This window comes from Lepidochelys olivacea, assembly GCF_965140295.1.
Source record: "Lepidochelys olivacea isolate rLepOli2 genome assembly, chromosome: 7".
In the NCBI taxonomy this organism is placed as follows: domain Eukaryota; kingdom Metazoa; phylum Chordata; order Testudines; family Cheloniidae; genus Lepidochelys; species Lepidochelys olivacea.
In genome coordinates, this window is record NC_140417.1 from 114,615,801 (window position 1) to 114,641,783 (window position 25,983).

The following is a 25,983-nucleotide window of genomic DNA, read 5'->3' on the forward strand; positions in this document are numbered from 1 at the left end:
AGGGCATACTGGTAGGGTTAATAGGGAGAAGGGAGAGTAAAGTCACTTTCCTCTCAAGCATTTATCATCCATCAGAATCAGGTGTGTGTGTCCATTTTTTACCACCACAGGAGATAGCCACTGGTGAATCTCTCTCATTCCTGTCTTGTCTGGGCATGATAGACTGAAACTCAGGGAGAGACACCCCTTTTTGTTTCATACAGTGGGATACGATCGTAGAGAACTCAGTTGTACTGAGGTCACAGTCAGTGCAACTGAGATCAGGAGGCAAAGTAGCTTAATCAGCTGTTGAGGATCTAGCCTTAGTGTCTTGCCCAAGGGGACACAGGAAGTCTGTGGCAGAGCAGCAAATTGAACCCAGGTCTGAGGCTAGTGCACTAAGCACTCGACAATACTCTCTGGAGTGGTATGCTGCAGCCACCACTCTGTTCCATCCCTTCCTGTCCTGAAACTGAGGGAGCATGTAGTGTAAATCTGACCGTGGCAGCTTTACACAACCAGGGAAGTTCCTTAGGACACAGGAACCTCAAATCTTCCCATAGGGCAATTCTAAGTCCCCTTCCAGCAACTTGGGTGCAGAAATGGGATGAGGATCTGGCCCGATTGCTTGTCCAGCTTCCTTTGACTTTGGGATTTGACAATTGGGAAATGCAGTCTGTCCTTTAGTAAGGGACTGCTGGGGTTATGGAGCTGTAGGACAAGTGTCCATGGTGTGACAAAGTTGCTCTTCTACCTTGGTGGGGCCTGTGCTTATTGGCAGATTTGCTCGCCTCAGAGATTCATGGCAGCCCTCAGTTTGGCCACTTCTGTGGCTCAAATCCGCTCTTCACTCAGATAACCTCATCACTGGCCAGCATGGGGAAAAAGAAGGAGAACAATCCCCACAGTCTCTGCTGATCCACCACATGGGTCAGAGAACAGTCCAGAGACCTTCCCCTCTGGTGGAACCCACAGTCCAGGTCAACTCCTCCTATTTCTGATCAGGAGTTGGAGGTTTGGGGGGAACCTGGGCCCGTCCGCCCTCTCCTCCGGGTTCCAGCCCAGGGCCCTGTGGTCTACAGCTGTCTAGAGTGCCTCCTGGAACAGCTGCGCAACAGCTCCAGCTCCCTGGGCTACTTCCCCATGGCCTCCTCCCAACCCCTTCTTTAGCCTCATCACAGGATCTTCCTCCTGGTGTCTGATAATGCTTGTACTCCTCAGTCCTCCAGCAGTACGCCTTCTCACTCTCAGCTCCTAGTGCCTCTTGCTCCCAGCTCCTCGCACGCACGCCACAAACTGAAGTGAGATCCTTTTTAAACTCGGGTGCCCGGATTAGCCGGCCTGTCTTAATTGATTCTAGCAGCGTCTTAATTGGCTCCAGGTGTCCTAATTAGCCTGCCTGCCTGAATTTGTTCCAGCAAGTTCCTTCTTGTTCTGGAACTGCCTGTTACCTTACCCAGGGAAAATGGACCTGCTTAATCTGGGACTAATATATCTGCCTGCCTTTCTCTTGGACTCCAGCGGGTGCACGTGCGGCCCTGCAAGTAATTTTTGTTTTTACCGCTGTCTTGTGCCAGACCGCGTTACCATGAGCTTGCCCTGAACCCCAAGCCCTTCCTGAACGGACTGACAGGGAAGCCGGTGATGGTGAAGCTGAAATGAGGGATGGAGTACAAGAGCTACCTGGTGTCTGTTGACCGTTACATGAACATGCAGCTCACAAACACAGAAGAATACATAGATGGTGCATTGTCAGGACACCTTGGTGAAGTTTTGATAAGATGTAACAATGTCCTGTACATCAGAGAAGTAGAAGAAGAAGAAAAAGATGGAGAAATGAGAGAATAAGTTTGTATATTTCTGGAAAATAAAGATCAGTTTTTCACAAAAAAACCCACTCTCCTGTAGCCATCTGGCCTGACACTGTCACAGTGGACATTCTGCTCAGAGGTGTGCTGGGGAAACACGCCCAGCGGCTGCCTTGGAAAGGTAGCGTGCTCTCCATCTGCATCTGCTGTCAGATACCAAACCCTCACACTGACTAGCTACACCCTCCCTGCCTTGTGGCAGGACCCTTTGCAGATCTGCTCCAGGGCAGAAAAACCCCTTTGTCTTCTTCCCATCCCCAAATCCCCTGCACAGGACAAACCAGAATTTAGCCCATAGACGTTTAGTATGCACCGTACAGGACAGATTCTCTGCTGCCTCCAGTATTCCTGTCCTGACAAACCTCTTCTCCCTACCACCAGCGCTGTCGGGAGGGAGGTTGTGGAGTCAGCACTATAGGGCCCTTCGGGGGGTTGAGCAACACAGAAAGAGCACCGTGTGCTGGAGAACAGGCCTCTCAATGTATGGGATAGTCACACAGGCCAAGATATGTCAAAAGTGACTAGTGGATTTTGTGTGCCCAGCTTGAAACACCTTCATAGGCCTCATTTTTCAGGAAGTGCTGAGCACCTGCCCTCTAAAAAACAGGCCCCTTTAAGGTAACAAGTTGGACACTAAAAATCACTAGTCACTTTACAAAATCTTGGCTATATACCGTACCTTGCATCTGTTAATCAGTAACTACATAGGGGAGTGGGCTTAGCTAGTTAGCAGAGACCGTGTCCAATAGCTGGACTCATGCTACTGTGTCTGGTGCACAGGCCCACATCTGGCCAACTAATCAAGACCTCTGTGTCCTCTGGGACAAGCCATTAGGAGGTGTTCCCAGCTGATGTGTCTCATGGCACGGGAAATGCCAAGAAAAATTATGAGCCACAGTCTGTTTTATACATGTTAGATTTTGTGCCTCCCTCCCCCACCTTTCACAATACAAGTTTGTCAATTTGGAGAAGTCCCTTCCCACAATCAACCTCTAATGAGCTCCTCTTCTCTCTGACTAATTGTGGATTCTCCCCTGCCCCCACCAGTGACTTTACCATAACAATCATGGAGAGATACAAAGGTCACAGTTAATATCTGAGATTTAAAAAAAAGAAAAGTGGCCAGTAATGAAAGTGTGTGCCGTGGGAAAATGGAAATTAACTGTCAGTTATTCACCCTCTTACAGGCATCTATTGCATTAGATTACAGGAAATCACAGTACAATAGATGTGCAGCCTGTTAATGTTTTAACTGATCATGACAATTAACGCTCCAACCTCCCTTCCTCCTTGCTGCCCTAGCTGGTGAGGAGAAAAACACCCAAGGTAGCACTAAACTTACACCAGGCTGGCTAGGATAACCACACAGTAGAACGTAATGGCTACAAAGGCACATACATCATTCATACAATATATTATATTTTATATAACACTTAGATACAAAGAGAAGGACTATGGTTCAGCTGTGCACAGCTCAGAGAACTTTAAAATTAAAGGTAAAACACCTAAAAGTGATCTAAAAATAACACCTCTCGACCTAAGAATAGCACAAGTCTAAAGTCATTGCCTTTGGGCCTTCCATTGCTAGAGGGGAGTGTTGGGTCATAATGGGAGTTGGGTATCTCCCATTCCCATTAGTATAAAGCTGCTGTTGCTACCCCAGAAGGGCCATGAAATGTTGACTATTTAAGCCATGATGTAGGTCTAGAAAAGTCTTGTAGGTCTAGAAAAGTTGTTATTGGACGTGGGTTGTATATTGCCCATCCAGAGCTTTGGGCAGGTGTAATTGGGGGAAGAAAGCAATACTTCTGTGGCAAGTCCATTTTTTGTTTAAATGCAGGAGGTGTTTGAAGCCCCAGAAAGGTTTGGAATGTTAGAGCAAGTCCAGCTGGGATAATTTTGGGCAGGTGATGCAGTCATAGGAATGTGTTAAATTGCATCACATCCCTATGGAACATAGCTCATGTCCCTCTAATTCATCACATGACTCTCACCTCTGTGTTTTATAGATAGAATACAATCTGCATCAAAAATAAAATCACACCATGTAATATCTATACTGTACACAATCTGACATAATAGGGAGCAGCAGCTGACAATCACTTGGTAGCACCTTGGTTCTGACTCACAAAAGTAGGAAATGAATCCCAAATTTTCTGAAATTTTCTGAAAACAAATGAACTTGCAGTGCTAGACAAATCTACCAAAACTTCATTTTGCCATAGGAACAACACTATTGCCATAATAGTGAGAGCCATAACAGAGAGATGCAGATTGCATGGTTCATTTTCTGCTTCAACGGATATATGCAAATTTCTCTGCAATAGTGTTTTTCCAAAGACAACTGCAGACAGATTTTATACCTATTAATGCCTCCCTTCATGAACATTTGCTCCAGGAAGTGGCAGGAAATTACTTCTAACGCCATTTCTACCTCCTTTGTTCCCCCCTAGTTAGGAGAAGGAAGTTAGTTGTTTGTACTGCAATTCAATGGCATGGTGGCCATTTTCAAGGCTGGAAGATTGTCCTGAAGGCTGATTTGTCTGCAAAACCAAAGAAGACTCCCAATTTGAATCACATCTGAAGCCATCTTAGCCATGAGAAAAACAGTCCTCCGATCAAGTAACGGCGTTGTTGTGGCACCAGCGATGTTGCTCAAAAAAGACAATTTAAAGAGAAACAGCCCCCCCACCACTTTGAATGAATGGAAGTTCTTCAGGCAGATGTTGTCCTTTTTCCTTCTGCCTTCAGTGTCACAGTTGATGCCTTCTAAATAGGACCCTATGTGTTTATACAGGGCACAACACAGTGAGGCATCTGAGTGCAACTGGAATAGAAATATTAAATAATGATCCTTCCATCTTCAGGAATATGCACATGGCAACCACTTATCTGCAAAACAGAAGAGACAGAGGCTTGAAAACCTTCAGAAATTGACCTTCTGAGCAGAAATGAAGTGAATTCATTGTATAAACATTATTAATCCTTATGATTGGCTTCACTGATACTGTTGCCATCTTGAGTGAGCAAAATCTTGGGTTTGGGGGAAGGTTCACATGGAATTTCAAAGTGTACATGCTACACTTGTGAGTAAACTCACTATTGGAGTAAACAGGGGGCAACCAGACCAACTTGGATATGAGTTATAGCTGCTTCTTACACCTGTGGTAAGTTTTGGCCCATCCTGTTCGGCTAGAATCCAGACATACTAGCTGAAGCTTAGACAAATCTACTGCTGCTGGTTGCACCTGCTAATACCAATGGTGAATATGTCCCTATACGATGATCTAGTTGGCATAATAAATTTGACCTACTCTCAAGGAGGCTATGGCAAGCAAGGTGTTCCGTGCTTTATTATAAGACTCTTTTGAATCTGTATATGTTACAGCAGAATATGATCACCCTTGTTTCAGTAGGCAGAAGTCCCTACAGCATGGGACAAGGTCAGCTTTTATTACGCATTAGAGAGCACTGAAACAGAGGTTTCCATAGCAAGAAGAGAGATACTTTTGTGTGGAGACCATTGCAAATCAGGAATAAAAACAGTCAGTTCTTACTCGTCATAGAGCCGCACATAACAGCGACAACTCTGAATGGGGAAGACTGTTTGGAAGGATTGTGTGGTACTGAATATGAAAGCACGATTTCTTTATCACATGTTATATCCCTTTCCCCTACCCTTTGTCTGCACATCTATTTAAGCACTTTGGGGCAGGGACTATACAACTGTTTGTACAATCCCTGCACAATCGGGTCCCTATGCACTACTGCAATAAATGTGATCAATAAAAACATAGATTTTTTTTCTCCCTATATGAACTTAAGCCTCGCCTGGGGTAGAATAAACGTGCATTGCTTTGAGTACAGTGAATTACATTACTCCTAGGGTGGGAAGAAACAACCTCTTTTGCAGTAACAGGTGCCATTAAAATGGTGGCACTTACCTAGGAACATGAACATCCTTTAATATGGAAAATGTCTGAATCTGGGATCCGACGGATAGTAAGTTTCACCTATAGAAAAACAAACGAAAACACACACACAAGGTTCACCTTGTTATAGCTCAGTAAATCCACATCTGATAAAATATCACTGCTCCCCTAAGCCTCCCCGTAACCCCCCCATCTAAATACCGTCATCTATTAACAGTGTTATTTGGATTGTCTCTTGGTATTTGAGACAGGCTTTCTATTGCTCAGGCTACACTGGCATTGGGTGACCTCAGCAGATCCAAACATAAAGGTGCCCGTATGGGGAGGGTGGGGTGCGGAGATCATGCGTGCCAAGATTGCAGCTTAGCTGAGAGAAATATAGCTCTCCACATGGGACCCAAAGTATATCGGTGCTATGTACTGTGAGGGCCTACTCAGACTTCCAGCCCTCTACCAGAAGGTGATGAGTGTTGAAAAAGGAGTTACGCCCAACGGTTAGGGAAGGGGAATCAGGACTCCTAGGTTCTGTTCCCAACATTCTGAGTGTGAGTAAAACATCCTATGGATTGAACACTTCAAGCAACCTCCTACATACACAATAAACAGGCATTTCCTTAATCCAAGAAGCTAACAGCCTAAAGGCTTGAAACCAAAAGATGCTGAGCACCCGTCACATCCACTGATGGACTGCATGAGATTTATAACTGCTCAGCATCTCAAGAATCACAATGTGGACACTCTGGTCCTTCCTTTCCATGGGAGTCTGGGGTGTTATTGCAAATCGGTACAGAGTGGGATTTTGATGTTGATGCTACTGGTGATTACCTCCTATGCCTGGAGCTAAGACAGCAGTGGTTGGGGTGGATTTTGTGTTCACAACCACCTTTTGTGCAAATGGTCTCAGCAGCAGCCTCTATCTCTGCTGAGGCTCCTGACCAGAAATGATTTTTCTGTTGCTTATAACTTTATTAGCATCCAACCAATTTAAAAAAAAACATTCAATAGACTTTTGGCACGTAAATAGCCCTCAGAATGCACGTTCCAAAGTTGAGTGATTTTGAGCTATCTGCTTGCCAGGCACTGGGGTAAAGGGCGGGTATAAACCCTTGCAGAGCTCAAAAATGGCAAAAAGGAGTTTGCGCTGATTTCCCGCCCCCACAAAGAATTTCCCCCTTTGGGACAGAACGTGCATGGAAAGCATCAGTCCCAAGTGTGACTTGTGGGCAGTTATAAGTGTGTGAAAACCCAAGGTTATAAGTTAAACTGTTCTGCAACCTTAACTATACAGACATGTACATTTATATGATGGAGTGGGTGCCATGAATAGACTGCTAAGAAAGGGTTAACTCTCAGTGGGTGTCTGCCTTTTATGAAAGGTGTAACGATTTCTTGCCAGCACTGCTGTGTCATGCATTTGGATCTCTTCCTGGCCCTAGTCACAACCTTTGGAACCCTGCCCCCAGGGCTAATCCCCTAGTCATATGATGATGATCAATATCCATTCAGATATTGCTAGGGACCAAGAGATGTGCGGGAACACAGCTAATCTCAGCTACTCTCCATAGTTCCTCAGGACAGGAGTGAGCTCCTGAAACTCTGAGGCTTGGATTGGCAGAAGCCCTTGTGAGATCATAATCTGACCCCCAAAGCTATGTCTCTTTTCCCCGACCAATCACCATTAGGGCTTACCTTCTTTCTCATGGACCTGCTGATAAACAAGGAAACCTCATCCATGCTCTGTGTGCGCAGGTCATTCACAGCCACTATGTGATCCCCGTGGTGAAATATACAGCCTAAGTGGCTGGGACCCTTCCAGTGAGAGACACTAGGGAGGGGGAAGAAGAGACAAAGAGCATGAATGGGATTGTTTGGGCCCGCTGTCCAAACACAATTGACTGAACTGTTTCACTCCAACTGTGCTGCATGGCCCTGAACCAAAATGGGAAGTGGTAAACAGGTTAAAAGGGATCATTGCTTTTTGGTCTGATTCTTGGTTTTAACCAAACGGCTTCATCCATTCCAGCTGGTACTTCTAGCGGGGATCTGATTACAGGTCATGCAGCATTGTCCTCCCTTAATCTAAGAGGTCTGGCTTGGGTAGGGTCACCAGGCAGGGCAGGGACTTACCCTGTTTGGTTCTGAACAGTGCGGGGACAAACACTCTGCTGATGTAACTACACTGCCTCTGAGGGAGAGAAGTTAGCTCTTCATTTACCTGAGAGGCTCTTTCCAGGCCACCTTTGCAGCCCAGACGGAACTAAAACTCGGCATCTGAACAGCAGGATCAGAGCGTTGTGGCTGTCCCTGTAAAGGGATGCATCAAAACTCTGCCTCCAACTACCCTTGTGGCAATTTCAGTCAACTCCCTTAGAATCCTTCAGCTGGCCTCTCTTTGCTGCTGATCTCTCCTGGCTTCTCCCGGCGGATTAGCAGCCTGGAAGCCCGTTGACCCCTTGATCTGATGCTCTGTTCCAAAACCGTTGCCAGCTGAAAGCAGCCAAATCCTTTCAGTATGAATTCCCACTAGGGTTGCCCTGGGTATTTAGGTCCAGATCCAAGTTTTGCAGCTGGGCCCCATCTCTGATTCTTTTGTGGTGTTTCCTGCTCTCGCGGATAGGGGCTGAAAAAATTATTTCCTCCAGACGCACAGTCCAGCTGATAAGTGTGGTACATCAAAGCCGTGGCGAGAGCCACTCTTACTGCTGAGCAGCAGTGAAAGAGCAAGAGGCGGCACAGCAGGGGACAAGGATGAAACACTGAACTAATCTTCCACGCGGTCTGTCCTTTACCCTGCTCCTCTTTCCTCTCTGCTGCTTTATTGATACTGAAGATCTAGGGAGAGGACTGACTTCCACACTGCCTACTTACCCTGCAACGCTGCTGGGAGAACTGTGCACCCAACATCCAAGAGTGACCATGTCTGGACTATTCCCAGTGCTGAAAATGGTTAGAGAATACCTGGCTGCCATAATGCTGGGACTCCCACTCAGGTCAGCCTGTCTGAAACAACTCACTAGCACTTTGCACTTACAGTCTGCATTGAACCCTAGGCTCTCTGCCAATACTCCTTATTTAAACCACACCACAGGCATGTGAGATAGCTTTGCTCATCTGTGCATAGTAATATTAACCTGCGGTGCAAAGAGCTGAAGTGATTTGTTTTAAGACACAAAGCAAACCAGCGATTCATCTGGGAGTAGAATCCAAGAGTCCTGCCTCCTAGGCCCTTGCTCCAAATACGAGCCCATAATCTTTCTGATGCTTTGAACCATCAAAACACACTCCCCCACCGCAAAGTATTATCACATCTTCCCACAAAACTGCCTCTTGATTAGTGGTAGACTGGGGTCAGAATCGGACACCTTCTGCATATCACTGAATTTTCCTGGGTTACAGCTTCCCCACCCATAATATGGGGCTAATAACTTGTCCAACCATACAAAATGCTGGGAGATTTTTGGTAGAAAAGCTTTTACTTATTGATATTTAACAAGACGTGCACCCCCTGGCCCTCATAGACTTTAAGGACAGACTGGACCATCTTGCACATCACAAGCTACAGAACCTCACCCACCCCCCTCCTGTAATAGACTGGCAACTCAGCCAGAGGTTACGGAAGTCCTCAAATCATGGTTTAAATACTTCAGGTTACAAAGAAGCTACCATTTACTCTAGTTCAAACCAGCAAGTGACCTACAGAGGAAGGTGAAACCCCCCTAGGTCTCTACCAATCTGATCCAGGGGAAAATTCCTTCCTGGGCCCAAATATGGCAATTAGTTAGACCCTGATCACATGGGCAAGATCCACCAGCCAGATACCTGCCCCTGACTGTCCCCCCACCACCCCATCCAACCCCCCTTCTCCTTCCTGACTGCCCCCCTGGGATCCCTGCCCCCATTCAACCCCCCCGTTCCCTGCCCTCTGACTGCTCCAACCCCTATCCACACCCCTGACCACCACCCCAAACTCCTCTGCCCTCTATCCAACCCCTCCTGCTCCCTGCCCCCTTACCGTGTTGCCTGGAGCACCAGTGGCTGGTGGCATTACAGCCACGCCACCCAGAGCACCAGGACAGGCAGCCGTGCTGCCCAGCTGGAGCCAGCCACGCCACCACGCAGCACAGAGCACCGGGTCAGGCCACGGCTCTGCAGCTGCGCTGCTTGGCAAAAGCTTACAGCCCCATTGCCCAGAGCATTGCACTGGCTGCGCAGTGAGCTGAGGCTGCAGGGGAGGGGGAACAGCAGGAGAGGGGCCAGGAACTAGCCTCCCCAGCCAGGAGCTCAGGGGCTGGGCAGGAGGGTCCCGCGGGCCGTAGTTTGCCTACCTCTGGTCTAGATGATGGGGAAGGTGTGGCTGTTATTTATTACTAACACAGTACCTCCTTTCTCCTTGGATGAGATAGGTAAAATAGGGGGTTTAATAGGCAGACTCTTCTGGCTCTGATCTTGAAAGGCGTTTAGATGCGTAACTCCCATTGATTTCAATGCCTAAACACCTTCTAATGCTTTTACTGCTGTTTTGTGCTAGAAATCACACTCTTCACTATCTTGCAAGAGACAAGGAAGCAGATAGAAAACTTCTAATTGTGCATATTAATAAATAAAAACACCACTAGTAAACTCTTTCCAAACACGATCAGGGCTTTCATCTCCTTCCTCAGCCCAAAACAGACCCTAAAGAGCAACAGCACCTACTCTTAAAAGTGTTATGCGGCGTGTTTGGTTTTTAAGACCTGGCCATCGCAAAGTCAAAGCTCACAATTCTTACATTCATCCATTTCTGGCTTGTGTGATATTGACTAGAACAAGGAGCAATGCGGCTATTTAAGTCCATAATAGCTATCTCAAAGATCTGGGCCTAATGTGATTACTTTTAAAGAGCATTCTATTACATATTTCAGCCCAAAACATCCTTACTTGATTATTATAGATAACTGAACCACGGATAGTGACGATGCATTTGGCTTTCTCTCTTCAGTTAGCTGCTTATTGGTACTGCTTTGCATGAGCTGTTGTTGGTTTTCATCTGCCTCGCAGTTTCTTAAATCTATGCTATTTTCTTGGCTTCTGGGAAGGGTCAGGAATTCATCACTTCTGCATGTGGGCTGGAGTTTCTCTTCAGGCAACCTAATGAATAAGAACGCTAATAAAAAATGCACAGGGCTGGCATGTCAAGTCACGGTTACTCTTGTTGTGTTTGAAGTTGTGTCAAATAGTTGTCAGTGAGGCAAAGAACAAGAAGTTCTTGTAGCAAATCCAATGGCCAAAATTACAGCTAAATGAACTAAACTGGCCTCCTAAAAATGGAGCATAAAAACCAAAACACTTGCAATATTGAAAGAATATTTATTAAAAATGAAAACTATTCCAAGCAACTTGGTTTAACAAGGAAAGGAAGTGGAGATTGTTGGCACTGCAATATACTGGCTTGTGGGAGCATGCATCATTAACCTCTATTGGATACAATGTGTCAGACCTGCTCAAATGCTTGTCAGATTATTTGTTGCACCTTCTAGTGGCTGGAGGCCTGAAAAGAGTACCAATTAGTACCAACAGTTAATGGAGAGATCCTTTAACTCAAATGGGACAGACTTGTGATCTGGAGTGCAAGGTCTTGAGTTCTATTCCCAGTTCCACATATAATATTAATATAAAATGTGCAATTAAATAATATTGTAATGAACTGGTGTACATGAGTGTGTACAGACTACTGTCTTCCATTGGAGAGAATCAGAATTGTTCATCTGTGTGTCACAAGTATTAATGACAACAGCCAATGGAAATTCTCCTATAACTCAAGAGTTAGGGGCCTAATATTTTGGAACTGGAGGATCTGACTTCTATGCTGTTGTCACTGAAGTTCTTAGTGGCCACCCTCTGGTGCATAGTGAAAGCTGTGAAGTTTCTATGTGACCCTGGATTAATACTCTGCACTTCTGTACTGTCTTTCATGTGACAATACTGATGCATATTGCAAACATCAAGCAAACATCTATGAAGTAAGTAATATTAGACCTGTTTTATAGGTAGGAAAATTGAGGTACAGAGAGGTGACTTGTCCAAGATTGCCCAGCGAGGCAGAGGCATACCAGGAAACAGTTCTTTTTTAACAACTGCACAACATTGCCTGCTCTAATGAGTGTCTGGCTTGGGTGTCTGTGAATGTACATGGCTGCAGATGTTACATTGTTTAGCCCAGAAAAAACATCAGTCAACTTCTTACAGTGCCACATTTTATTCTGTGTAAGCCTGTCAGGATGTCATAATATATAAATTTCTGAAGTGAATTTGATTTTCACTCTAGTAATCTCTCCCCCATAGCCAGGGGTGAAAGTAAGTTAAAGGATTTACGGGTACGCTGGAGTCCTGAGCAGGGGGCGTGGCTTAAACTGGAAGAGACATGGCCTCAACAGGAAGAGGCAGGGCCTTAAATCGCCGGGCCCTTTAAATCTTGATTTAAAGGGCCAGGGCTTCATCTGCAGTAGTGGAGACTGGGAGCCCAGGGCCCTTTAAATCAACCCTGAGCTACCAGCTGCAGAGGCGGCCGGGAGCCCCCAGGGCCCCTCAGTGATTTAAAGGGCCCAGGGCTCCAGCTGCTGCTACCGCAGCGGAGCCCCGGGCCCTTTAAATCACTGAGGAGCCCTGGGGGCTCCCGGCTGCCACTGCTACCTTGGGGCTTTGGGCTCTGGCAGAGCTTTAAAGGGCCTGGGGCTCCGCTGTGGTAGCAGCTGCTGGAGCCCTGGGCCCTTTAAATCGCTCCCGAGCCCCGGGGCTCCCAGCCACCTCTGCCGCTGGTAGCTCGGGGGTAGCAGCGGCCAGGCTCCATCAGGAATTTAAAGGGCCCCGGGGCTCCAGCCGCTGCTACCGCCCCGGCCCTTTAAATCCCTGCCGGACCCCCACCGCCGCTACCCTAGGGCTCCAGCACCAGGGCTCTGGCAGGGATTTAAAGGGCTGGGGCAGGAGCAGTGGCTGGAGCTCCATGGCCATTTAAATCCCTGCCGGAGCCCCGCCACCACTACCCCAGGGCTTTGGCAGCAGGGCTTAGGCGGAGATTTAAAGGGCTTGGGGCTCCGGCAGCCACTACCGTTCCAGCCCTTTAAATCCCCGCCTGAGCCCCGCCGCTGCTACTCCAGGGCTTTATATTGCTGTCGGGGAAAGCCGGTCCCGGTACGATGCACTGGCTCTTGCCAGTATGCCATACTGGGGCATACCGGCTTACTTTCACCTCTGCCCATAGCCCCAAGAAAGCCTCTCCCAAACAGGGTGCGTTCTGTAGATTTCCTCCTGTAGACAGCAGGAACGCAGCTCTGATCATATCGTTACATTGTATTGATTTTTAAATACTAAAAGAAAGTGCTACCTACAGAGGTTTCATCAACACGTACAACTTCCTGCTGAGATGATCCTCCTTCTGCATTGGGTTGTGTGATTGAACTGGGGGATCAGACTTCGATAGCTCACTTTCCAGCTGTTGACAATGAAAAACAACGTGGGAGGTAAACATTTTCTCTCTTCATCCACCAAGGAGTCCCCTCAGCTTCTTTATGTAGGGTCCATTTGTGCTGTATTGTGGCTAATGCAGCTCAGCCAAACCTCAGTTAACCAAAATACTCTGCTAATCCAAGCTCAGATGCATTCCTTCCCAAACCAGTGTGCACTACATTGTTCTTCTCTTCCATCTTAATTTAACTGGGGGGAGGGATAGCTCAGTGGTTTGAGCATTAGCCTGCTAAACCCAGGGTTGTGAGTTCAATCCTTGAGGGGGCCACTTTGGAATCTGGGGCAAAAATTGGGGATTGGTCCTGCTTTGAGCAGGGGGTTGGACTAGATGACCTCCTGAGGTCCCTTCCAACCCTGATATTCTATGATTCCTGCTAGCCAATGATTTGTGAGTTAGGTTCTCAAGCAACCTTGCTACCATTGGGTTTGGACAACTGAATATTCTCTTGGAGCAGGATCAACAGAGAAACCTACCTGATGTGGCTTACCTGTGCTAGAACACTGCTTGGAGAAGCATAATATTCTTCCCCATTCTCTCCGGTGTTCTCATCTGAATCCAGCAGCAGCTGACATTGGCTGGTCTTTTCAGAATTGTTATTCTGTTTAAAAAAAATGCTTCCATGTTTAATAGGACATTACATTATCTACATCTGACATATTCTTTCCATTTCCTTGGGAAAAATCCGTTGGGAAGGGTTGTGGGAAGACTTGCTCCTCAAAGGCAGAAATAATAACACCATACGTCTGACTTCTGAACAAGGCTTCTGTCTTTGCCCTCAGTTATACACTCAATCAGCTGCAGGTGCAAAGCTGTGAGTATTAATATCATTTACTGTAGATATCTAAATAGCTGATTTGTGGATGCAATGTTTGTACCCACCATTGCCTGCCCTCGCAAATGACTGCATATGCAGAAATAGCTGCTGCGTTCAAACATCAGGTCTAATGGTCAAAAATTTACACAGGATCCCGTATGGATGTTGTGTCCCTTGTGCACACTGGGGCCCCAATCCTCAAAGTTATTCAGATGCTTAACCCCCTTGACAACAATGGGGGTTAGGGGCCTAAATATCTTTGAGGATTTGTACCTGGGTTCTTTGCTCCACACCCAGTCCTGATGTCCTCACTTAAAAAAACACCCTCACTGAAATCTAGAACTGGTTGAAAAGTGTCAACTTTTTTCAATGAAAAGGAGACATTATTCATCTTTGATCCCCTCTGTTAAAAGCAGTGGGAGTCTTGCCTGAATAAAGAGTGAATTATTGGCTAGACAGCAGTTTCAGCTATTGACTTGCAAAGCTCAGTGGGCTGGAAGCTATGCCTGGCTATCTGAGAGTAGAAATTGAGCCCAGTATATACTGGATGGTTTGCTTTGCCCTCAGTAGGAGCTAGCACAGAACGGTCCTTCAGAAAGACCAGGAGTATTTAACAAGTCATGGAGGAACAAGTCACTTCTCCAAGCTAAATCCGCCATCTCTACATTCCCTCCCCCTCTTGATTTGATTGTCCTGCAGAGCATAATTAGTATTTAGCTTCTTATCAGAAAACTTCTCCATGCCATGTTTGATGCATTCCTTCTTTATCTCTCTATTACATCTTCCATGGCAATACATTTTAAAGCTACTAAATGTGCCACTGAATATATTACTGTTTTCAACATAAAGCAAACTAATTACACTCTTTCTTTCAGGGAAAAGGAGGAAACTGGCATTGAACAGAAATGAGGAATGACCAATTGATTTTTGTGCCTTGTTGGTATTCACTGATTACAACACAAAGGCTGGCACTTATTGGAGCCTAGAGTCAACACAGGTCCAAGAATGTTCCCATAGAAGCCAATGGGAGCAAAGATGGGACTCTACAGTCCTGATCTAAGGTCCACTGACGTCAGTGGAGACAGACCCTCCCTTGTCTTCAGTGGACTTTCAATCAGGCCCTAAGTGAACAAGGTGCCTAAAGGCTTGATCCTGTAGGGTGTTGAACATTCCAGTGAGAAGCTGAAGACTCTCAGCTCCTGCTGACTTCAGTGAGAGTTGAATGCTCATCACTAGTAAAGGGAAGAGTAACCACCTTTCTGTATTCAGTGCTATAAAATCCCTCCTGGCCAGAGGCAAAACCCTTTCTCCTGTAAAGGGTTAAGAAGCTAAGATAACATCGCTGGCACCTGACCAAAATGACCAATGAGGAAACAAGATACTTTCAAATCTGGAGGGGGAGGGGGACAAACGGTTCGTCTGTCTGTGTGATGCTTTTGCCGGGAACAGATCAGGAATGCAGTCTTACAACTGTTAGTTAGTAAATAATCTGGCTAGAAATGCATTAGATTTCCTTTGTTTAATGGCTGGTAAAATAAGCTGTGCTGGATGGAATGTATATTCCTGTTTCTGTGTCTTTTTGTAACTTAAGGCTTTTCCTAGAGGGATTCTCTGTGTTTTGAATCTGATTACCCTGTAAGGTATTTACCATCCTGATTTTACAGAGGTGATTCTTTTACCTTTTCTTTAATTAAAATTCTTCTTTTAAGAACCTGATTGATTTTTCATTGTTCTTAAGATCCAAGGGTTTGGGTCTGTGTTCACCTGTACAAATTGGTGAGGATTCTTATCAAGTCTTCCCCAGGAAAGGGGGTGTAGGGCTTGGGGGGATATTTTGGGGGAAGACGTCTCCAAGTGGGCTCTTTCCCTGGTCTTTGTGTAAGACGCTTGGTGGTAGCAGCATAGGGTTCAAGGACAAGGCAAAGTTTGTACCTTGGGGAAGTTTTTAACCTAAGCTGGTAAGAATAAGCTTAGGGGGGTCTTTCATGCAGGTCCCCACATCTGTACCCTAGAGTTTAGAGTGGGGAAGGAAGCTTGACACTAGAGCTGGCTGGAATTTTTCAAGTAACCATTTTTTTGGTCAGACGCTAACTTGTCAAAACTGAAACAGTTCATGCAAGATGGGTCATTTCTGACCAATTTCTCAGTTCAAAATATTTAAAAAACAAAACAAAACAGTTTTGAAACTGTCCGTTGTATTTTTGACATTTTTGAAGTGAAAAATTCCAGTTTTTTGGTTCAAAACAACGTTTTGTTTCAAATTTTAAGCTAATTATAGTTTAACTTTTTTTTTTTTTAATAAAAAACCATCACAAAATGGAACATTTAAAAAAAGTAAAAATGAAACATTTTGATTGAGCTAAACAGAATTTTCTGGGGATCGTTGAGTTGTGAACATTTGAGGTGGTTTTTTGTTCGTTTGTTTGTTTGGGGGGTTTATTTATTTAATTAATTTTGCCCTGATTTGGAATGGGAATATCTTTTGAAATCTCAAATTTTTCTGGGATGGGAAAACTATTTCGTTCCTAGCTCTACTCCTTACCTTCCAGGATTGAGCCCTAAATTACACCAATACATGTGTATCTAAATTCTTTCTTGCCAAACAAATGGAATAATCTTATTAGCTATTATCACAGATTCAGGACAAAAATGTAATGCAGAGGATATACTGCAGCAGTGCTGGATTTCAAAAGGCATTTGATATAGGCCCTGATTCAGCCACGTGCTTAAGCATACACCTAACTTTAAGCACTTGAGTAGCGTCGTTAACTTCAGTGAGAGTATTTATATGCTTAAAGCTAGGCATGACTTGAGTACCTTGTTGAATCCAGATCATAGTGGCACATCATAAAACTAGGAAGAAATTGGATAAGTACCACGCAGATTAAAAATAGCACAAAGTGGGATGTGAAACTGGCTGAATAGCGATCAGTGGTGTTCCCCCACCTGGAGTGCCTATCAGGAGTTCTGCCAAGAATATAAGCCCTTTTGAGTCCTTTTCATTATGTGTGTTGGCAGTGCCTCGCACAGTAAGACCCCCATTCTGAGTGGGGCCTTTAGTTGCTACTGCAATACAAGTAATAAAATCATAATAAATAGCTTAATCCAAGGAGTTAGTAGCGGGGAGTGGGAGTCAGGACCTGGGTTCCTTTTAACATATTCATTATTTAGAGTATGTAAATTCAACTTGGAATTAGCTGTCATGGGAACCAGAGGGACAACAAAGAGATGGGTCCCTGGCCTCAAAGTGTGGAGTGATTTGGATAGATTAGGGACTGGATCCTGCAAACCCTTACTCAGATGAATGAGTCCTTACACAAGTAGACCCAGTCATGTCTATTTGTGAGAGTCAGAATTAATTACCTGAGGAAGAGTTTACAGATCAGGGCCTACAATAGTGAGTCACTAGTAATTCACTACAATCTAATACCAGTAAATGTAGAGTCATACTTCTAGAAAAGGAAATAAACACAAAAGTACAAGCCAGGAGACAGCTATCCAAGTAGCAATATGTGCAGGAATGATCTGGAGCTGATAATATTGTACTAAGAAATTTACTACCTCTTATTATCAAATAAACCATGATGAATGCTATTCCTTGTTAGCTGTTGGGCAAGGCTATTCATTGTACTTTTTGCATAGTCTCGAACAGAAAACAGAGCTCCCCCAATCCAAACTGAAGGTCGTGTGAAGTCCCTGTGTGCCCCACCTCTCCTGTCCACAGTCCTCCTAGTCCGTCAGCCCAGAACTGGCACCCGCAGCAAAAAGGGACTTCTATGCTGCCTGTTACACAACAAGGGCCCAGCATTTTGCTCCAAGGCAATACAAACCTGAGAAGGATTAGCAGGTAAAAGAGAAGTGGGTGAGCCAGAGGTCTGGTCTGCACACAAAATAGCACTGGTTTAACGAGTGGTGTAATTTTCATCTGATTTAGTTAAACTGGTGCAACTGTCTATGTGTAAACACTCCTATTTTAAGCCTGGCTGAAATCAGTTAAAGGTGTAAGCTAAACCAGCTAAACCAGGTTTATGCTGATTCAAGAGTATTCATGCAGGGCTGGGCACCCAGTTTAACTAAAGAGGTTTTTAATCAATTTGAATTAAACCAGTGCAATTTTTGTGTGTAGGCAACCCCTGAGAGATGCTTGAAAGACAATTCAGGAAGAACATGGGCACAGTCTACAACTACGTTAGCAAGGGCAGAGCCTCAGCTTGTGTAAAGTGTTGTAACTCCATTAAAATCAATGGAGCTGTGACAACTTGCCCCCACTGTGAGGGAATTCTCAGTCATGCTCTCAGAAGGGGAAGGAGCAACTGTTAGAGCTACACAAGAAATAATCACAGCCAGTTAGAAGAGGTTAACAGTCGGAGCCAGCTAGACTTGCTAGGGGGGTGTTGAGTCACCGTTCATACAGATATTCAGGGTAGATGAGGCATGACAATAAAGCTAGGTATATGCTGCAGCTTAAATCACCTCACTGAGTGATGTAAGGGACACTGACATAAACACCTGGGTGGACAGCATTATGTTGGCGAGAGAGCATCTCCCCCCAACAGAGCTTGTGGGGCTGGAGTAGTTAAGCCAGTGGGAGAGCTCTCTCCTGTTGGCTCAGAGCAGCGACATGAGAGACCTGACAGCACCGCAGCTGCATCGGTGCAGCTGCGCCACTGTCAACTTTCTAGTGCCCCAGGTTCACGAGCATCCCTGCAACCTTTCCATGTCTAAGAGGCGTTACAGGCCCCGCTAGCCATGCTCACCAGACTAGGACGAAGAGGCGCCGGTAAGCTGTGGCGAGGCTGCTGTTCAGGGAGACCGCGAGAGCCAGGATCTGAGTGGGGCCTTTTCTTGTCGTCTGCGGGATCTTCCACCTGCACACCAAAGGGAAAACACTGACACCCTGTGCAGAGTATTGCAGCTGTGTTATTGGTGGGGGTCGGTTGGTAACAGAGCACGGTCTTCGTTACGCTCCCTCTGGACCTTTGTTGCGCTGCCTGTTCGTGTGGTACTTTGCGACTCCACTAAGCACTGCTTTCCTGGCAGCTATTCATTTGCTTTCCCTAGACAAGTCTGCAGGCACACCAGGAACGCAGCAGTACTTTTTTCCTTTCTTTTTAAATATTGAGGGGGAAGCGGGATTGACAAAGGACAGTTTGGTGCCCCACTCCCATAGGAAGTCAATGGAAGTTGGACACCTACCTCCCATTTGTGCCTTTGATTCTCTCTTCAGACCTTAAATCCTAACCACCAATCAGGAACTTCACAGGTGGCAGCCAGGGAAGCATCCTGCACTTGGCTTTGGTAAGATGTGCCAACCCTGATGTGCTAAAGGGGACCTCCTTTAGGGATGGGAGGGTCGTTCAGTCTCCAGGCCCATCATTCTTGGCCCATTTGCTGAAATAGCCAGTGAGGTTTCCAGCTGAGGCCATCACCATCCTAAACCCCAAAATTTTCTTAAATGCCGATAGGCCAGACAGCATGAGCCTTTTATCGGAATTCCCTCACATTCAAGCCTTAACTTCTACTTTCCAATCCCAAGAGAAAGCAAAATGTTCCTGTCAGGCCACTTGCCCGAGTGCATGCTGCCCTGAGCTCAGGAGAACTTCCTTTTCACTGAGAGGTTCAATTATACACACCAAGGGTCACATGTAGCACTAGCAGCAGACTCATTAGCAATAGCCCCTTACTTCAGTTTTGTTGCAGTCACTCGGAATCTCCTCGTGGGTGCTCACAACTGTTTCATCAAAGGCTGGTGGCGAAGAGAGGGGCCGACCTTTGCTTCTCTGAGCTGCAGGATTCTGGTTCTAGGAGTTCAGTGACAGCAGTATGAGGACAGATGGGTCCATGGACAAAAATCTGCTCTTAGAAGCCCACGTGGTTCCCAGTGTTGCAGAGTTTTAGCTCCAAGGCTCAAGAAATGAGAATTAGGGATACACTGTCATTCTGAGAGATGAAGGGTGAAATTCACCCCTGCACAAGGCCCATGTACTCTTTAAGTCCTGTGCACTTTACTTCTACAAGTACATGTTTCCTAATGAACAAGAGATTCTTTAGCGTTTAAGTGGGTCTTAAGTGGTGAGCAGGCATTGTGTGGGGCCTCTGCACAGGGGTGGATTTCACCCTAAAGGAATCTCTTGTTCATTAGGAAACCGGTGTTATAGGGAAAGTGCACTTAATATACTTAGGGTCTAAACCAGCAAATTTCAATATATAGATTCCCTCTCTTCACAAGTTACTAATGAAATTACAAACCGCTCTTTTTAAAGAGGCTGATTTGTGCATGTAACAGCTGACTCTTTTGGTACTATAATGTCACCTGAGCAGAGAAGCCATCTTCTTTTACCTTCATGCGGGCTGAAGACAGGGAAGTGAACCAGTCCTCAACTTGTTCCCTGTGGGTTGGAATGATGAAACGAAAAGTTCAGTATTATCATGCACAAGAAAAAATAAATGGTGCATCTCTGTCTTCCTAATAACCTAAACCTACATCCACTGATGTCAATGATGGTAGATTACTGCCTTAGGGGAGCTCACTCTGCTGTAGCGTGGTGGCCTTAGGGAATGGTAGGAGTGTGGCCAGCAGACCCAAAAACTATGCAGACCCATTGGCCAAAATGTCCCCTGAAAGATTGGTTCTGTGAGGAGGCTCCTGTTTCTGTAGGTAGCCCATTCAAAACCAAGTTTGGGCTGTGCATAGGAGCATATGACTACAGCTCATTACACAAAGCATTGGCTAATAAAGGCCAGTGAGATTACACAGTGGAAAGATGGTCTCTAAAAGCTCACTTCTGGCATGTGTGGAGAATTCCTGTGAGGTGCGTCTCAGGCTCCACACCATGGTCACATTGTAAGACAACTAGGAAGGAGACGCTGCATTTTGTTCACAAGTAGGACCAATTTGATGGGCTCTGGAACTTTTCCCACTAGATGACTTAAGGGAACAATGCACCGCGTGAATGCATGCTTGAATGATAACTAGGTATTTGGTGTTTTTTCTCTTTGGGCTTAGGCATGTTCTTCCTGCTTCGCTTATGAGTACAGGGTACCATCCTGCAGTACTTACTTTGTATGAGTACAGGGTACCATCCTGCAGTACTTACTTTGATGAAAAACACTCTCATTGACACAGCAGCAGGAGGGGAAGAAAAGGGAGAAAATCTGGGGCAAAGCAGCTGGGAGCCCCTCTACAAAGCATGCTCCCTCCTGATCAAATTTCTATTGGCTGCTGAAGCAGCATTAATTCCTGTTCTTTAAGAACAACAGAACATAAGAACAGCCACACTGGGTCAGACCAAAGGTCCGTCTAGCCCAGTATCCTCTCTTCCAACAGTGGCCAATGCCAGGTGCCCCCAGAGGGAATGAACAGAACAGGTAATCATCAAGTGATCCATCCCCTGTCGCCTATTCCCAGCTTCTGGCAAACAGAGGCTAGGGACACTATCCCTGCCCATCCTGGCTAAAATAGCCATTGATGGACCTATCCTCCATGAACTTATCTAGTTCTTTTTTGAACCCTGTTACAGTCTTGGCCTTCATAACATCCTCTGGCAAAGAGTTCCACTGGTTCTTTCTCTGTTTTCCACCTGTGGAGTGGGAGTAGGTTCTAGGTACAGTGGGGACATGTGTGGGAACCAGGCAGCTAGGGGTCAACTCCTGAATCATTCCCCTACAGTCTATTCTCCCTCTGGACTGTAGAGAATGATCCTGCCCTATTTCCCCCAGGGCAGGCATGTCCCCTACAGTTGATTCTCTGTGAGCAGGGCTAAGAATTTCTTTCCCCATGGATCCCAAGAGACACTTGTTCTGGTGGCTATGCCCTCTGCCATCCCCCCACCCTCACCACAAGTACCTGTCCTTCCCAATGAGGTAGTAATCCCTGCTATTTGTGCTGATGGATATCACTTCCTCAGGATGGCATTTGAACATCTTCCTTACTGCTGTCATCTTCTCATAATTACTTATGCCAATCTCTATATTTGAAATCCTGTTGGACATGCATATGAAACATTTACTTACATAAGTCTTATCCCATACATTGATGCACACTGTGAAATGATCATCCATAAAAGCCATGAGGATCAAAGCCTTCCTGATCATTTCTATGCTCTTGCTTCAATAACTCTTCCTCTGAGATTAATGAATCACGTTTACTATGGTGGTTCCTCAGGGCCAGCCAAGAACAGGCCCCCACTTTGCTAGGCACTGTTGTAATGATTACAACATGTTTTAAAACACAGCCAATGTTAACAATAGAGCTGGCTGAGAAATGTAAGGTCTTTCCACAGAAGGGGTTACGCAAAAGTCAATAAATACATAAAATAAAAATGTCCTGGGTTTTCAATGGAAATGCTCCCACAATGTTTGTTTTTCGAAAATGGGGAAAAATTCAGTTTTTGGAACCTGAAACTGCTATTTCTTCCTTCCTTCCCCTCCCTTTTTTTTTAAATCAGAAAATTTTAAAAGAAACAAAAAATATTAAACTAGAGGTGAAAAAAGCTACTTTTATATTCGTAAAAGAAAAAAAAAAACACCCCCCACAGCTTTCTGGGTAGAATTAGTCTGTTGTTACAGCATTCAAAATAACCCTTTTGATTCAGCTGGCTGGAAAGTTTTCAGACATAAAGAATTGCTTAAAGAGAACTGCACTGTTTGCTTTCTTATAACGAAGAAGCACAACAGAAATATGAGGCCTGTGGGGGTGGGGGAAGGGCCCATCCACAGGTCTTTGAAGCCAATGTAAAGACTCTTGTGCACTTCAGTGGGCTTTGGATCAGGCCCAAGGTGCAAAAACCATTGGAGAAGCTTTATTGTTTCTGGGCCCGATCCTGCATTTCTTATATATCCCAAACACCCCGGGCTAGAGTGTGATTGGTTCATGTACACGCAGCCAAAGGCCGGAGAGAGTGCCCAACGAACCTCCTTTGCCGTAGCCTGCCCAAAGAAGTGTGCCTGGTGCTGTGCAGTGACTAATCCCTTTATGCACTGCCATGGTCGCGTGCTATCCCAGTGTGGGTGGGAAGAGGCAGGGCAGCCTGTGCTATCGCCCATATAATCCCTCCCTGAGCTCCCCACAAGGGGCCACTGCCTAATTGACAAAATTAGGTCCTGCTAGGACTATGTAGGTATCTGGAGTGCACAAGGAGTGTGGGATCAGGCCTAGAGTGTGTATCCAGCTGAAATGCACCAGCCTTGGACCAGTTTCTGAAAGCCCTCCCGAAGCTGAATAGATCCTTCCGTGTAAAGTCCCAGTGTGGAGAAAGGTGCTCTTCAGCATCAGTGTGGCAGAATCCCTTTGTATGTAGGAGTACTTGATGTTGTCCTTGGAGAAGATAAGAGACCTATGACTGTAGGTAATAGAAGCCTTTGTTTTAGCAGTGTGTGCAGCTGATATAATACCTGGATCCTTTACACAGTTGTAGCTTGGTTTTTGTATATATAAATCCCATTAAGTCTATCAAATAATACAACACTTTCAAGCTCATCCAAAGCCTACTGAAGTCAGTGGGAGTCTTTCCATTGACTTGCATGGGCTAAATCAGCAGCAAAAGGTTAAATCTGTGATCTCATTTCAGACTGCTGATGTGTGGTTTAAAAGAAAAAGTGATGAACTTCAGATACCTACTGGTCAATTGCAATGAAACCCTTTATCTGTTGGCCTTTAAGGTACTTCAGGGTGTAGCATCTCTTGCTAGACTTGCACAAGGTAAAACATCGCTTTTTCCAAGAACTCTGCAGAAAGGAAAGTCAGTTTGCCTCTCGATAAAACTCAGAACAGCAGAAATAACAGAGGCGTGTTAAGGGATTGCTGGAGGATAACTAATTTGGGTTTACTGTACCTGTGTAGTGAAAAGCTGAGGAGGTGGGGATTTGATAAAGTCACCGTGCTTGCAGACTTCATCATCCTGAAAAAAGTTGACTTGATTTCCTACCAAACAAATAGAAATGAATGGCACCGTCACTCCATTTGTTGTTAATTAATCTCCTACATGGGCCTGCTTCCAAAGGTCTCCTGAGCACTTGGCTTCTGTGCTTCAGAGGCCATGAAGCCTGTTCAGTGAGAAGACAAGCACAAATAACAGCTATAAAGTGCAAGGTCCAATCACATTCCCATTTATGTTGATTTTATTGCTGCCGACTGCCCCAAAATTGTAAACACAGGGTAGTGATAACTGACAATGTATTGCATTGAGGAGGTACAAGGGTCTGTGTTAGGTCTGGTCTAATTTAACTTCTTCATCAGTGTTTTGCAAGAGGGAGTAAATAGCACACTAATGAAATTTGCAGATGGCATTCAATTTGGAAGAGTTACAAACACCAGAGAGGACAGAAAATACTTTGGTGCAAGGAAGGAACTAAAAAGAGGAGCGACATGGGCAGAAAGTAAAATGGGGAAAATGCAAGCTAATGCCTCTGGGGAAAACAAATCCAAATGCATAGACTCATGATGCAGCACACCACGGCAAGCTAGCTCAGTTTGTGATCACTGGGTGGAATTGATTAATCAAAATCTAACTCCTTCCTATTTAATGTGCTTTGCAATTCCTCCAAATGGGCTGTAGATAAGCAAGTTCTAGTCTTAACTCTTTATAACCTGGAAGCCAGCCTTTAAGATGTAGATTTATTTTTAAGGTGCCCAAGGACTATGTGGAGGCAGCTGGAGAGCCTATGAAGGACATGCCTTCACCCACAGCAAACCCCATCTTGGACCTAGCTAAATAGATAGATAGATATACACACTGAAGTCAATGGGAGTTTTGCCATGGCCTTTAGAAAAGACATGAATGTCTTGGAACTACCAAATGTGTCCCCTACTTGTTTGGTTTAGTTCCTTTACACCAGTGGTCCCCAAGCTGGGGGGTCTGGAGGAACGTTCGGGGGGAGGGGGTCCAGGCCAGCTCCCAGGAGGGCGGGGAGGGAGTGCCTGCCTCAGCTCTGCTCTGGCCCCACTGCCAGCCCCGGCCCCGGCCCCCAGCCCTGCTCCCACACACGGCTGCTGGCCCTGACCATGGCCCAGAAGTGGCTCCATGGCCCGGCAGCAACTCCACTCCCACACTCGGTCCCAGCCCTGACCATGGCCCCAGCTCCCGACTGCAGTTCTCGGAGGCAGGGAGGGAGCGAGGCGGGCGCAGGCAGAGGTAAGGGGGTGCGACATAAAAAGTTTGGGGACCGCTGCTTTACACTCTATCCCTCTCAAACGCAGTTCAAACCAAGTCTGACAGGAAAAGATGCTGGTTTTTTAGGGGAGAAGGCTGCGTTGGAGCATGTGGTTACTGGAAGAAGCCACAGGGGGTAGAATTATGGCATTAACATATGGTATATGCCAATTTAACCTCTCACTTTTTTGTATGCTGCATTCCTTTCCCATACGTTCTATGTTGTCCATTGAAATGTCTTTAGGAAAGAGACTTGCCTCATTCCTTCTCTGTGAGATGCCCAGCACCTCATTGGTGGGGATGTTACATAAGAACTGTAATAATTTGAAAGCTGGAACAACTTTTCATTTGACAAATCTCAGTAGATTCTAATTCTTACCTGTGGAGTTTTTTGTAGATTTGAAAGCCATTCCGATTGCTTTGACCTAGAAAATGAAAACAAGCAGAGATTTAGGGCTAGATTCTTTCACCCTGACGTGAGCTGAGCAGTGCCTTTGTTGGCAAGGAACTCCACTGGCAGAATCTAGCGCTTAGTAAAGAAAACACATCACAAACTTTCCCAAAAATGATCACAAATATCTTTTTATATAGGCCAAGTGGATTTGCTTGGCACCAAGGAAACCTGCCCAAAGAATTTTACTTTCTGTCCCTTTCACAAATAAACAGCAACTGTAACCATGAAACAATGTTTATTATGATTATTTGTTTCTGGCAGTGCTCAGTGTGATTGGCACTGAAA

General features: G+C 45.5%; 1 protein-coding gene and 1 pseudogene across 2 annotated transcripts; one reads left to right on the forward strand and one right to left on the reverse strand.

The window, feature by feature from the left end:
* The first annotated feature begins 1,527 nt into the window (after window positions 1–1,527).
* On the forward strand, window positions 1,528–1,866 carry LOC311523262 (small nuclear ribonucleoprotein F pseudogene; annotated as a pseudogene). The gene has a single exon. The product of its transcript is annotated as a small nuclear ribonucleoprotein F pseudogene (transcript).
* A 1,957-nt stretch (window positions 1,867–3,823) lies between these two features.
* On the reverse strand, window positions 3,824–25,654 carry PLEKHS1 (pleckstrin homology domain containing S1; the record flags this gene model as incomplete). The annotated part of the gene is made up of 13 exons (XM_084633033.1): window positions 3,824–4,739; window positions 5,792–5,860; window positions 7,469–7,604; window positions 10,697–10,906; window positions 13,144–13,247; window positions 13,768–13,878; window positions 18,852–18,962; window positions 19,779–19,895; window positions 20,408–20,483; window positions 21,941–22,075; window positions 23,714–23,820; window positions 23,928–24,016; window positions 25,624–25,654. 12 exons carry the CDS (start codon window positions 25,652–25,654, stop codon window positions 5,792–5,794), a joined length of 1,296 nt encoding a protein of 431 aa, XP_084489159.1. The 3' UTR covers window positions 3,824–4,739.
* Window positions 25,655–25,983: the final 329 nt, after the last annotated feature.